Raw genomic sequence first — 14,193 nt, 5'->3', positions numbered from 1 at the left:
AACAAAGCGGAGCCCAAACTCTGACCAAGCCCAAGAGCTGCCAAGTAATTATATAAACAACTTTAATGCCTAAAGATACAAAGATGACACAAGGTATGAACGGTGATGATGTATCAATGTACAAGCTCGAATGCCTAGAGGTAGAAATATGATACAAGAAGGGCATTTGTATTTTAACTTATTCAATTAATTGTAAAATTTTACATATTACTATAACGTTTACTTTAAATGGTATAATTTTCGGTTTAATAATATACAAATAGTAATGTATCAACGTACAAATGGCAATACATCAACATAAGACTGCTAAAGCATCAAAGTACAAATGGTAATGCATCAAGGTAAAGATGGCAATGCATTAATATATGAATGGTAAATTGGTAATAGATCAATGTGTAAATAGATGAATTAAGATATAGATAGTAATGCATTAATGTATGAATGATAATAGATGAATTCAGATATGAATAGTAATATATCAAGACACAAATGATAATACATTACCTGGTAATCCCACTTGTGATCGTTGTTTATTTGATAATAATGTTATAAAAACTCAACCTAAAAGAAAAAAAAAAAGGATAATTTCTTATAGAAAAAACCCCAAATGTATTATTTTATCCGACCACCGAAGTTATTTAGATGGAAAACCTCGTAGTCGGTGAAAATTCGAAAACGTGACGCTTGTTCTTGTCTTCTTGAGGAGTTGAGGCGCAATATTCGCGCTACTTTGTCTATGACCAGTCATAATTCTATTTATTTTTGGTCAGAATTAAAAAAATATTTCCATTTTCCATTTTTACAAATGAATTGAAATGATATTCGTGATGTCCATAAAGAAAACAATATGTCAGTTGTCAATTGTCATAATTCAGTGTGCTTTTGCACACAGATATCCTGGAAATTGAAATAAGCAATTTAAAATCCATACATTTTAGGAAATGTAACATATTAACTAAATTGTGAAAATAATAATTCTTGAATTTCATTATTCTTCCATTCACTGTATACAAAGGGTCTACCAACGGCATCTTCCTTTTCTAACATTTTCCCCAAAGTATTATCAACCAACACCAAGTCACCAACCAAATAATTAGCATTTTAATTAACCCTATTTAAATTCGAATCCATGCATGGCATAATTTTAAGTAAATATTCTGAAGCAAATCAAAAAGGTATTCAATCTCCCGGTAAAGAATTAAATTTCACAAATTAAACGCGGGAAGACATTCCTAATCTGCCCAATTCTGAATCCAATGCACCAAACAAAATCGCGTCCTTCACCCACCCACCGCCAGGGCTATTTTGGTCATTTACATAGAATTGCGGCAACACAGACGCTCCTCCCTATTATTCTATGTTTCAAAATCAGCGCGCGAAGAGCTCTTTCATCTCCCGCGCCTTTCATACCCTACAAGGCTACAAGCCTACAAGCGGTGTCTCTAATCTCCCTCTATTTCTTTGCTCGCTCACTCTCACTCTCACGCCCCCCCCCCCCCTCTCTCTCTCTCTCTCTCTCTCTCTCTCTCTCTCTCTCTCTCTCTCTCTCTCGCTCTGTTCAAACTCAAACCATGCAGCAGCGCCACCACAACCACCGCCACCAGCCACATTTCTCAGCCGCCGGGCCCACCACGCCGTTCTCCTCCACCCCCAACGCGCCCACCGCGAGTTCCGAACACAAGCGCGGCAAAAGGCGCGGCAGTTACAACTGCGGCCGCTGCGGCCTCCCCAAGAAGGGCCACAACTGCCACGTCAGCACCGACACAGTAGCATCCCCCGCCGATTCCTACGCTGATGCTCCCTCCCCTTCCTCTCCCTCCGTCACTCGAGCCCCGCCGCCGCCGCCGCCGCCGCCGCCGCCGCCACGTCAGCTCTACTCCAATCTCTGCAGGGCGCTTTCGTTCGACGATATCGATAGTTGCGGAGGAGGAGGTGATTTCGATTCGCCGGATCCGGACTTCAACGAGTTCGGAGGCCCGGACGAGACGGATGTGGAGTCAGATACGGGTTTGGGCGGTGTTCCGGCGAGCTGCCTGTGGGAGATTTTGAGGAGGCTTCCGCCGCCGGGGCTGTTGTCGGCGGCGATGGTCTGCAAGGGATGGAGGGACACGACGAGGAGGCTGTGGAGGGCGGCGGAGGAGCTCAGGCTTACGGTTCCGGCGAGGGCTCAGGTTGAGTTTGTTGGATCAGTGTTGCGCAAGTGCGAGGGTCTCGTTAGCCTCTCTCTTAGAATGCAAAGGTATTATTGCCTTCAGATCTAGGGCTTGATCGAACCGATCTGTTTGCGGAAATGAACTTTAAACAATCTAGAAAACGAAGAAATGAACGCGATCTGAACTTTGAGGTTAAAAAGAATAACGAAAAAAGATAAACGAAATGGGGTTTAATCAGCAATGCAAGAAATAATACTGTATTGCAGTGGTTGGAATCAGATAGTTACACTGTAAGTAATTGGAATCGGTTTTTGAAATGATAATTGATAAATTTGTTATTGCAGTGACGTGGATTCAACAATGCTGGCCTGCATTGCATTTTCATGCCCAAATCTGGAATCGATAGAGATCACTACTTCTGAAACAACAATCAATCGGATCACCGGGTATGGTTTTCTCTTATTTAGCTTATATTGCAGTCATGTCCATTTTTATTATTTGTTGGTTTCTTTGCTGCCTTATCAATAATCTTAGCTCCTTGGTCTGCATTGGTTTTGTTGTGAGATTACCCCTTTAATCCTTGTATATATGTGACTATGGCATTGGCCATTTAGATTGATATTGACATATTGTTGTCTATTTTGCGCTTTCTTGCTATTTTAATTGTGATGCGCCTTAGAGAATAGTGATAATATGACAAACCAATGCTAGCAATATTTTGATCCTTTCTATGGTTTGAAAATGCAGTGATGTACTGGGTCGTTTTGTTTCGGATAGACCATTACTGAAAAGTTTTAAGATGGAAGGTTGTTCTAATCTAGGTGGATTTACTCTCTGTTCATCAAGTCTTTCAACACTTTGGCTTTCGGGTCTTCACTCCCTTTCTAAGACGGTGATTGTCTTTACTATTTCCTTTGGTCTCATGCAGTGGTCAATTTCTTCTAATTTTCTTTTTGTTTGGTTTTAACTTTAAAGTGACTTCTCTTACTTATTCACTTCCTGTTTTCACAGATTTTCAAATGCCCCAATCTAAAGGAGATTTCTATAGATTTTTCTCCCCAAGAAAATGAAAATACTGATCTTGTTACCATGGTTGATGGTCTGGGAAGGAATTGCCCAAGGTTGGAAAATATACACATTGCATCATTCCGGCTTTCTCATGCTGCCGTTCTTGCCCTTACAGCTTCAGAATTAAGGTTTTGACACTGAAATCTGTTCTTTTCATTTGAATAGCCTACCACAAGTATTGCTTATATACTTTTTTTTTTTTTAATAAAATATGATAACTGAAAGAACTCTCTTTGATCATTGTACAACCTTTGACCAATAAGTCTCATGAAGATTGTGTGATCATTTTATCATTCAGGGGGTTGCGAATGCTTTCTCTTGTTCTTGGATCTGAAATCACTGATGCATCGGTTGCTGCCATTGCTTCGAGTTATCCAAACTTAGAATTGCTTGACCTGAGTGGGTACGTTCAGTCCTCTTGTTCAATTGCATTAGAGTGTTTATATTTAGCTATTATTGTCTGATATGCGCAATATTTAAGTGTGGCGTTTCCTTTAAAATACTTCTTCTCAAGAATTTTGTAAATATAGATTTGCAATTGGAAGCATAGGACTGGACGTGAATAGTTGAGTAATGCTGTTTATGATACTGGAAATTTATGATTCCAGGCCCTGATGGGTGACCATTCAGTTTAGGATAAAGGGAAAAGCCAGCATTTTATGGAATTACTGAGCTATAAAAACTTGCACCTCAAAATTTGTTTCTTGACGGAACAGTTTTGCTTACTTTAAACATTCAGGATTTCTAATAAAAGCAGAGAATAAATTTACTCCAAGAGCATAGTTGCATTTATGTATGGTTCTAAATGATAGCTTCTTTGTTTCATTTAACCTTTGAGATGTAACTTTTGACTCGACTTTGATTTCAGATCTAGCATCAGTGACAGTGGGATTGACATGATTTGCAATGTGTTCCCTGAAACTCTTTCAAGACTACTTGTTGCCCTTTGTCCTAACATCACTCCAAGTAATCACCTATAGTATAGGGCTAAAATAAAGTTTTGTTGGTTTCACATAAAGTTTAGTTCACTAACTCTTGGGTGTTATTTTCAGGTGGCATTCAACTTGCCACAGGTCAACTACCTCTTCTTGAACTCATGGACTGTGGCATGACCATATGTGATCCCAATTCTCTGGATTCAACCTCTAATGAAAGCAGTGTCTGTGCATTACCAAAAACATCCACTGCCAAAGTACAGAAGCTGATTATCAGACATGGCCGGTTGAAAAAACTCAGCTTGTGGGGTTGTTCTGGCTTAGATGTGAGATTCTTAAATTAAAACCAATAATTTGTGATCTTTGTATTGCTTCTTCTCTTAGAGATCTTAATTTTTGAATCTTAATGCAGGCTCTATATTTAAACTGCCGAGAACTCAATGATCTGAATTTAAATTCTTGTATAAATTTGCATCCAGGTATGTAAATCAATGTCCTCAATTGTAGCTTATGACATATTTTACAATTCTTAGGGATTCTGTCAATTTATTTGTATAGTTAAGTGACTGTTGTTTGTATTTGTCCAGAGAGGGTGTTGCTTCAGTGCCCCAATTTAGAAAATGTGCATGCATCAGGTTGCCAAGAATTGTTGATTGGGGCCATTCAGAGTCAGGTAATAGTTAACTCCCTCGTGGCTCTGAGGGTTTCTCCAAACTACACAATATGAAAACTCATTATGTACAGGCTTTGTTTGGCATTTGGGAAAACTAACCTAGGAAACTTACATATTTCTTTGAAATTTGGATGCTTTTAATCATTTTTTTTAATTCTAATGTAAAATTAAACCATCTGTTTTATATTTTCTTGTGATTGTAGGGACTCAGTAACTGGAAAGTTGTTATATAAGTTGTTCTTACTCTTGCATTTTGTTGTATTTGTTTGTAGGTCGATAAGAGTAGTGATGCTGTGGAAAGCCTATTACCATGTAAGCGTCTAGCAGATGGCTCAAAGAGGGTTCGGGCTCCGCATTTTCTGGGTGCCCAGGTAAAGTTCAAAACTTGCTCTTGAAAACTGGCTGTAGAAGAATCTCATATCATACTTGCTGTACAGCATGAATCTTAGATAATTAGACTCATGCCCTCTATTTCTGTAACATTTTGGTTTTTGTTTCTGTTTGCAGTCATCTGATGATGATAAGAAGCGAAGAAGGGTTGAGAGGCCGCAGTGTAATGTGCTTATGTACTGATCACATGTCCTCATGACATTCCCTGACTGTATGCATGGTGCAATCTCTTGTTTGTTGCCATATTGGTTTCGCAAGGCTGTCTTTCCCTGTAAACTTCAACTTTTATGCTTGACCCTAAACACTATTTTGGGTGGGGCTGCTGCCTTGCAGAATTGCCTTTTCTTCAAAACTGAATGTTGTTTTAGCTTCAGACTAAATAGTCCAAACCGGACACATTGATAGCCAACTTAGGATTTATAAAACTCTCTTCAAATAAATTGTTTATTTAAACACATTTATGTTTCAACCATATTGTTTTCTGAATTCATGTTCAAGTAGCAGTGTAGCCAGCATTCTTAGCACCTTGATCATCTTGGCAACAGGATGCATTTCTTAGCCCAGATTAGAAAGGAAAAAAAAAAAACAAAATCCTTTTGTTATTGCACTTGTTAAAGGAGTACCATTTCAATTCTAACTTTTAGGATCTAATTTTTTTTTTTTTTGGTGTGGATCTTTTGATGTCATCTTTATGTCTGGTTTTATGTGAAATCTATTTGTTTTTAATCATAAGATTTTCTCTTATGAGCATAAGCCATACAAGCATGAGTAAGCATGTAAGGTTTAAGTATTGGATTGTGAAACACCTATTTTATTTAATTTAAATTTTTCAATTCAATAACTTACATCTTATATGCTTACATATGTTTATATAACTTATGTTGATAAGAGAAAATATCATATTATGGTTAAATGAATTAATAATATAAAAATATGAATTTTCTCAATTATTAGTTAGTATCTTCTTTTTTGGCCAATAATTATTTATTAGTATCTAAAATGTGAATTTTGTGAGTTATTTATTTTTAATAAATAAAATGCTGTGATAAATAAAAAAGCAAATTATTTGTAAGTATTTCAATTATACACTGATTTTCCATTTAGTATTCCAATTTTAAAAATTTGACAAAAAGTACCTTAACTTTCATTTTATGTCAAAATAGTACCTCCTTTAGTTTTTTTGTCAAATAAATTGTTATATGTTGACGTGACAGGGGTATTTTCATCTTTTTACCTACATTTAAAAAATAAAAATATTTTTTTAAATTTTTGAATAAAAAAAAATCTTAAGAAAATTTTGGGGGGCAAGGAGGGTCGAGGGTGAGGGGGCTGGGTTGGGGTGTGTCAGGGATGGGCTGTATAAGGGGTGTCGAGGAGGGGCTGGGTTGGGGGGAGAGAGGCAGGGGGTGGTTCTGGGTGGGGGGGCTGGTGCTGGGTGTGGGGTGCGACGGGGCTGGGGTTGGGGGGAGGGGTGCGACGGGACTGGGGGTGGGGGGGAGAGGGTGGGTCGGGCAGGGAGAGGTGGTAGGATGGGTGGGGGCGGGGCGGGGAGGGGAGAGGAAGGGATGGGTGGGGGAGGGCTGGATGGGGGCTGGGTGGTGGCGGGAAGGGGAGGGGATGGTTGGGTGGGGGCGAGGATGGGTGGGAAAGGGCTGGGTGGGGGCAGGAAGAGATGGGTGAGGGAGGGTTGATGCTGGGTGTGGGGTGAAAGTTCTAATTTTTTTAAGAATTTTTTTTTTTATTCAAAAGTTCTTAAAAATATTATTATTTTTTAAATGTGAGTAAAAAAATGAAAATACCCCTGCCACGTCAGCATATAACGGTTTATTTGACAGAAAAACTAATTGAGATACTATTTTGACATAAAATGAAAGTTAAGGTATTTTTTGTCAAATTTTTAAAATTAGAGTACTAAATTGAAGATCAGTGTACAATTGAAGTATTTACAGATAATTTGATCTAAATAAAATGTTTGTGGTATTTAAAATTCCCAGCAGCTAGTACTCCATTATTGGTGGGTAGGCTATTTTCTCAATTTTAATGAGGGACACGAATTAGGTTTACGTCAAAATCCTATTTTTATGGAATTCAGGAATTCCACTCAAAAGAAACGTGCACAAACAAGTTTTCTAGAAGATATTTTGGATAGTCTTTTACTCTTTTTATTTATTTAAAGTAGTCACGTTAGTAGGACCAGAAGACAAGTAAAACTCAAAAATGGATAAAGGAAGCGTTATCACTTATCTGCTTTTTTTCCTAGAAGCCTATACTTCCCCAGTTCGTTTGGGAAGTATAGATAAGATAATCAGAAGAGTGTACCAATGGGGACTGGGAAATTAGGAATATCACTTTACAAAGGATATCATTCAATTTTAAATGTTTGTTATGCTGTTTGTTATGCTGTTTGTTATGCAAGGCAATAAACATACCTTAACCAAAGTCAACCAATTTCTAATTTTCTAATATTAGTTGATAAAAGATCATTATCTTTATTTTCATCTTTTGTGGTACACCATCATATTTTTTGGGTAGATTGTCATTTTTTTTTGGGTACAACGTTATTCTTTTTGGTACAACGTTATTTCTTTTTGGTACGACATCATTTGGAAAATACTTATAACCCTTTTTCTCAATTTTTTGTTCTTAATTTATGTGACACATAATATGTACATTGCATAATTGTATTAAGAAAATAACAACATTGTAGAGCCAATATCAGAATGCCATGCAATTTTTTAAGATGTAAAAAATGCTAAGGGTACTACATTTGTATTATTTCTAACAAAGATAAAACTCACTCTGTATAGATAATTCTATCTCAAATAAAAATGTGGTACTCATATAATGAGAAATTTTCAAGTAAGGATGTATTTACTTTAAGAAAAGTAAGAACATTATTTTTTGAACTACAATTTAATGATCGGAACCATTTATATTTTAGAATATTATTCAAAGATTATCTTTGCAAAAAATTAGCCAAATTGAAAACTGTTTAACCAGTTTATTACAGTCAATATCATTTCAATTTTATCAAATGGGTTGTATTTGTCTGCACAATTTAGATAACCAAACAATTATCGATTTGATTGATTTTTTACAAAGATGATCTTTGAGAAGGAATCTAAAACATGAATAATTCTGATTATGAAACTATATTGCTGAGTGATACATTGGTACCCAAAGAGACAAAGAGAATATTATTACTTTTCCTAAAGTGAGGACATTTATTTGAATGAGAATGCACATATAATACTGAAAATGTAGTACCCCTGACATAAGTTACATAACTCCTTAAATATTTATAATAGATAAACTCTTTGTTAAATTCTCTGTTTTTATTTTATATTTTTTATCCATATGCGAAATTGTCTCACAAAAGACTTTCTTGTAGATGAGTGATATTGACCGGTTCTTGTTGGTAGTAGATAGGTGATATGAAGTAGATGTTTTGGACCTTTGGTGGTAGGTAACGTGATCTGACCAGTTTTGAAATCCTAGTCAGCTTTGTTTTGTAATCGTAATCTTGGGAGGAGGACGAGGTTTTGTAGAATGACTTAATTATTGATTTATTATTTAAAATTATAATTTATTTCTATATTGTCACTTGAAATTTTTTTTATTTTAGATTATCATTTATAATTTATATTCGTGTTTTATTTTATCTTATTTCGTTAATAATTCTGTTAAAAATGTTAATTTGGCTGTTAATGCTGATGTGGCGCGCTGGATGTGCATCACATGTCACATCTTTTCTTGTATTTTTTTATTTTTTTTTATTTTTCTGTTTTTTTAATTTTGAAAATTAATTAAAAATAGCTTCGAACTCAGAAAAATACACGAAAAATTCATATGGACTCGTCTTGACTAGTACTAATTTACTATGGGGTTAAAATACCAATTTTCCTTCTAAAAATTTCCAGAAAATTTGAAAAGTTCAAATTTATTTCTAAAAAATAAAAACTTTAGACTCTTTGGAAATTCATAAAATAATCTCCCGAACTCCAAAAAAGACGAGATCTACACCGTTAATCCTCTAAAAACTAAAAATACTTTTCTCGTGAACACTTGCTACCCAAAAGACCTCTCGGTCTTAGAGGAAAATAAATTTCCCTCTCTAAAATAAATTCTAGAATTTCTGTAAAGTCTCAAAATAATTCTCTAAAACAGGCTTTTGGTAATTTTCAAAATATTTTGAGAATTCGTCGGAGAGTTTACGAAAATTCTAGAATTTATTTAATAGAGAAAGATTTATTTTAATCTTTACAAATAAATTTGAACTTTCCAATTTTCTAAAAAAAATTTAGAGGTAAAATTGGTAATTTAACCCTATAGTAAATTAGTGCTAGTCAAGACGAGTCCGTAGGAATTTTCCGTGTATTTTTTTAAGTTCAGAACTATTTTTAATTAATTTTTAAAGTTTATAAAAATAAGAGAATAAAAAAATCTGAGAATAAAAGCAAAGATGTGACACGTGGCGCATATCCAACGTCCCACGTTAGCATTTAAGGCCATGTCAGCATTTTTAACAAAATTGTTGATGGAACAAGGTAAAATGAGACACATATATAAGTTACAGGTGATAATCTAGAATAAAAAAAATTTTAGATGGTAATATATGAATAAATTACTATTTTGAATGGTAAATGAATAATTAAGCCACGTAGAAGTAGAATTAGAAGGTGGATTATATCAAAACTAAACATCCTTAGTTTGTCCATGGCAAAAAAAAAAAAAAACATCCTTAGTTTGTCCTTATCCCTCCATTTCTGTACTATTTGGCGACTACAAGTTTATTCTCATCTGCGTACTCATCGCAAAACTTTCCCCATTCAGTTTGAATTCATTTACTCTCTGTCTCTTTGCGTCTCTCTCCCTCTCTCTCTCTCTCTCTCTCTCTCTCTCTCTCTCTCTCTATCTCTCTCTCTGTATTCATTCATTCGCTCTTTTCTTTGCTCATGGAGGTCTCTCTGTCTTCAGCAACCTCGAGAGGTCACAAATATTATTCGTCACCAGGTCTCTCTTTCACTTCTTTATCATCTTTTTTATGGATTCATCAATTTTATGGTCTTGCATGCTTCTGATTATATGGAAATAATCTCAACCAGTTTAATTTTAAACTCGATCCTTTTTTTTTTTTTTTTGGAATAAAATTCAGCAAAGTTCAATATACTTTCAATGTTTCATAAAATTCTCACTCTGTTTCAGAGGGGGTTCCCAAATTCCTACCCAGCTCTCCTCTCCAAATTATATTGTTAACAAAAATATGAAACAGAGGAGACTTCAACATAATTTCATAAAGTGTTTGTAAAGTCAATTTGCTTTAGCAAAAGAATATTGATAAGACACAATTTAGTAGAGTTTGTTGGCCACACGTTTATTTATTTTCATATTTGATTTGGGTTGGGCATGTACCATTATATGCTGATGGGTGGATTTTTCATAATTCCATTGTTATTGATATTAATGTGTCTTAAGAATTTTTCTCATTAAGTTCTGGTATCCAATTTACAGTGATTTATATCATTCTGTGTTTATGTTAATTTGTCTAGCTGTAAGTCTTTAACTAGACTTCAGTTGTTTGCTTGCTTATCTGCAGAGCCGTTGCTGCTTAAAAGAGCAAAACTTCCTACATGGGATCGTTGTTTACTGTCCTTCTCTTCAAAAAGAAGTATTGCACAACCTTTGTTTGCTCAAACTGGACCTCTCTCTGTTAAGAATAACTCTGTGAAGGTTTGTCAATGCTCTGTATTTTGTTTTTTGGATTGTTAATAAGTTTTAGCATTTCTAATTTTCTGTATATGGGTTTTCTATGTTGTTACCTCGTGTTCGCTCTACAGGTTGTATGTTCTCTACAGAAGGAATCTCCTGCAGTAGTAGAGGGCAGGTATGTCATCTTCACTGTTGCAAGCTATCTCACAGAATTGGCTCTTGCAATTTTGTATAGAAATGGCTATTGTATTTGATGGTTGAACTAAAAGTACAACGTTTCTGTTTATTTCTGATATATATTCTTCTGATTTTATTAACAATTGCTTCTGTTTCCTTTAAGGTGTATACATGAAGTATATGATGCTCTGGCTGAACGTCTTCTTCCTACAGCAGCAGCAATGTCGAACCCAAATTTGAAGTAAGTTTTAGATCCCTTTCAACTGCATGAATATAGGCATATAGCTAATAACTGTTTAAACCTTTTTCTTTTGCTGTCTGGCTTAATTTTAGTATGCTTTTTACCTTTTGGATTTGTTCTTGATTATAATGTGGATTTTGCTTGTTACTCTTCAAAGTTATTTATCTGTGTTAAGTACTATGTAGGCATATTGTGGGTTTGGTTGGTCCTCCTGGATCTGGAAAGAGTACTGTTGCATCAGAAGTAGTGAAACGTATAAACAAGTTATGGCCCCAAAAAGCTTGCGCATTCGATTCCCAAGTTAGTCCTTCAGATGTAGCTGCAGTTCTACCCATGGATGGATTCCATCTTTATCGTTCTCAGCTGGATGCAATGGAGGTGAACCTTCCATCTGATATTATGATTTTTTTTTTTCTCATTTTGGACTTGCATTGCAGTCCATTGCTTTTCTTGTGGATGATTGGTACCACTGTGAATAAATATGCCACACACATGAATATACTAACCAAACATTTTAGTTGATAAAATCTTTTGGGTGATTCTAATTTTCTGTAATGTTCTTGCATCCCAGAATCCTCAGGAAGCTCATGCTAGAAGGGGAGGTGAGGTTTCTATATTTTATGATTGATGGTTTAACACCTTGAAAACATTAAAAGCTTTGATCTTACCAATTGATGAATCTGAATCAGCTGCATGGACCTTTAACCCTGAGCGATTACTCAAGACTCTCAAGACTCTGAGAAGACAGGTGATTAGTTAGTTGATGCTCACAACTTATGATTATTTTAACTTCCCTCAAGTTTGGTGATATGTGATGCATTCTAAAAGAAAGATTGTTTCAGGGATCAGTTTATGCACCATCATTTGACCATGGTGTTGGAGATCCAGTAGAAGATGATATCTTTGTGAGCCTTCAGTGAGTAATCTGTTCCTTCCACATGAATTGTCTTCTTAATACCAGCTAGAGAATTAGGTGGGATTAGCTTTTTCAGGAGGCTATATAAAAAACCAGTGACCTGATATTAACAATTTGGGATGCCAATAACTTTAAGCCTATATAGATGGTCTTAAGATTATGTCATTTTTATTCTTGCATCTTTGATAAATATGTAGGTAACTCCTTAGTTTCTCTTTGCAGGAATAAAGTGGTTATAGTAGAAGGACTATATTTATTGTTGGATACTGGGGCTTGGAAGGAAATATCATCTATGTTTGATGAGAAATGGTAAGGCTTAGGTTCTCCTAGGCTATTTAATGTGCAAAATTGTATGTTAAAGTGATTGTCTGATTCTGCTATCCAGCCACTAAAATGGTGGGTATGTAGCAGATATCAATATTGACAACATGTCACACTTAAAAACTTACTGGGGGTTGTGTACTTCAGTTTCTGATACAGGCCACTTTATTATCATATTTTTCATTTGTTCAATAAAGGTTGTTAGGCTGACATATTAGTTCTTACTTAGTATAGTGTGCAGAGAAATTATGAAACTTCAAACCTTTGATGTTTGAAACTCAATGTATAAATTTTTCGTGGCTTTTTTTGATTGTGAATAGGATCTAGTCATGGAAAAGAAATATAAAAGTTATACACTGCTAAGGTTGTAAGAGAAAATGCCTCAAGGTTCTAATCCTAAGCCATACCTCTCACATTGTGATTGTTGATCTTATGAAATTTGACTGGCCTCTGTTTGAGATGCAAACCTTATTGGATTATTTATTCTTTTGAAAACTGAAATTTCAATTAGTCTAAGGTGTCACTTCTATAGTCTTGGGATCTTATCACACTTAAGGCTATTGTTTGATTTTGCCTTTTTCCTTCTAGGTTTGTTGATGTTGATATTGACAACGCTATGCAACGAGTTATAAAGAGACATATCTTAACAGGTAAGTGACCCTTTATTTTTTATCCAGCTACTACTTGTGAAATGGGACATGGAAGGAATGACACGTTTTGATTGTATTCTTTATTTCTGCATTGCAGGAAAGCCCCCAGATGTTGCTAAATGGAGGGTAAGCTTTGATTTGTTCTGAGCCTTAAATTTTCATTTTGTGTGGGTTTAGTCAATAAGTATTCGCTAAGAAGTTGCATATGGCCCTAAATTCAACCTGTAGGTAGAGTACAACGACCGGCCCAATGCAGAGCTCATAATGAATTCAAAGAAGAATGCTGATTTGGTAATCAAGTCAATCGACTTCTGAAGCTGGCCCTACTGGTTGTGACAGTAAACGAAGCTTGGTTACATCTGTTTTGCATTGCCTGTATGCAAACTGAAGGCCTAGCTTCATTTCATTGATTAGATGTATATATTGAGTTAGTAGAGATTTCATTTTCCTTGGAAGATAAGAATAAGGGAAGTAATAATATATGCACCCGGAAAGTAGCTTCCCACACTCCGATATACCCATACATGAGGAGTGCAAGACAAGAAGTTGCTTTTGAAGTGCAAATAGCACTTCCCATGGGTGATTATATATGTTTGAAGGCTGCAAAAACATCCTATTTCATATGATTTGAATTTCCCTGATGGGTTTAGTACTGATTACAAGATTCTTGTAAAGATACAAAATAAGCAGGTTATTTAATTTTTGACCATTGATTGCGTTGATTGCACAGTAATTTCAATGTGATCAACAATGCGATCAACGGTTATATATAGTTTGTGAAAGCGATGTATCCTTGGAGTGATTAAATTGATTGGATTGTTTGTGAACCTTGACGCATTAGTTCTTTATCATAAATGAAAGAGTTGATTAGTTCTTAATTTCAATCCTAGTTGCCGAAAGTGTTAAATGTTTCTACATTATGAGATGCCATCTAAATTGCCTCTAACCTCAGTGTCGTGG

At 35.5% G+C, this 14,193-nt stretch overlaps 2 protein-coding genes across 3 annotated transcripts; both read left to right on the top strand.

The window, feature by feature from the left end:
• The first annotated feature begins 1,357 nt into the window (after positions 1-1,357).
• Positions 1,358-5,608, top strand: FBL17 (RNI-like superfamily protein). 2 transcript variants are annotated; one of them, XM_086255084.1, is made up of 12 exons: positions 1,358-1,397; positions 1,465-2,239; positions 2,498-2,599; positions 2,901-3,045; positions 3,165-3,349; positions 3,520-3,624; positions 4,090-4,187; positions 4,274-4,482; positions 4,569-4,635; positions 4,744-4,829; positions 5,102-5,200; positions 5,337-5,608. In XM_086255084.1, the coding sequence occupies exons 1-12, from the start codon at positions 1,358-1,360 to the stop codon at positions 5,400-5,402; spliced, it is 1,977 nt and encodes a 658-aa protein (XP_086111210.1). In that variant the 3' UTR covers positions 5,403-5,608. The 2 variants fall into 2 exon arrangements, with proteins under 2 accessions (XP_086111210.1, XP_086111211.1); XM_086255085.1 differs by lacking the exon at positions 1,358-1,397 and having other exon boundaries at positions 1,572-2,239; positions 5,102-5,201; positions 5,329-5,608.
• Positions 5,609-10,038: 4,430 nt separating this feature from the next.
• Positions 10,039-14,060, top strand: LOC147275830 (P-loop containing nucleoside triphosphate hydrolases superfamily protein). Its single transcript, XM_086253760.1, has 12 exons — positions 10,039-10,232; positions 10,816-10,949; positions 11,057-11,103; positions 11,269-11,346; positions 11,532-11,724; positions 11,918-11,948; positions 12,036-12,094; positions 12,189-12,262; positions 12,485-12,571; positions 13,172-13,233; positions 13,331-13,359; positions 13,462-14,060. Exons 1-12 carry the CDS (start codon positions 10,175-10,177, stop codon positions 13,546-13,548), a joined length of 939 nt encoding a protein of 312 aa, XP_086109886.1. The 5' UTR covers positions 10,039-10,174; the 3' UTR covers positions 13,549-14,060.
• Positions 14,061-14,193: the final 133 nt, after the last annotated feature.

This window comes from Dryas octopetala, chromosome 8 (genome assembly GCF_963921425.1).
Source record: "Dryas octopetala chromosome 8, drDryOcto1.1, whole genome shotgun sequence".
In the NCBI taxonomy this organism is placed as follows: domain Eukaryota; kingdom Viridiplantae; phylum Streptophyta; class Magnoliopsida; order Rosales; family Rosaceae; genus Dryas; species Dryas octopetala.
This window is presented reverse-complemented; position numbering and strand designations above follow the sequence as displayed.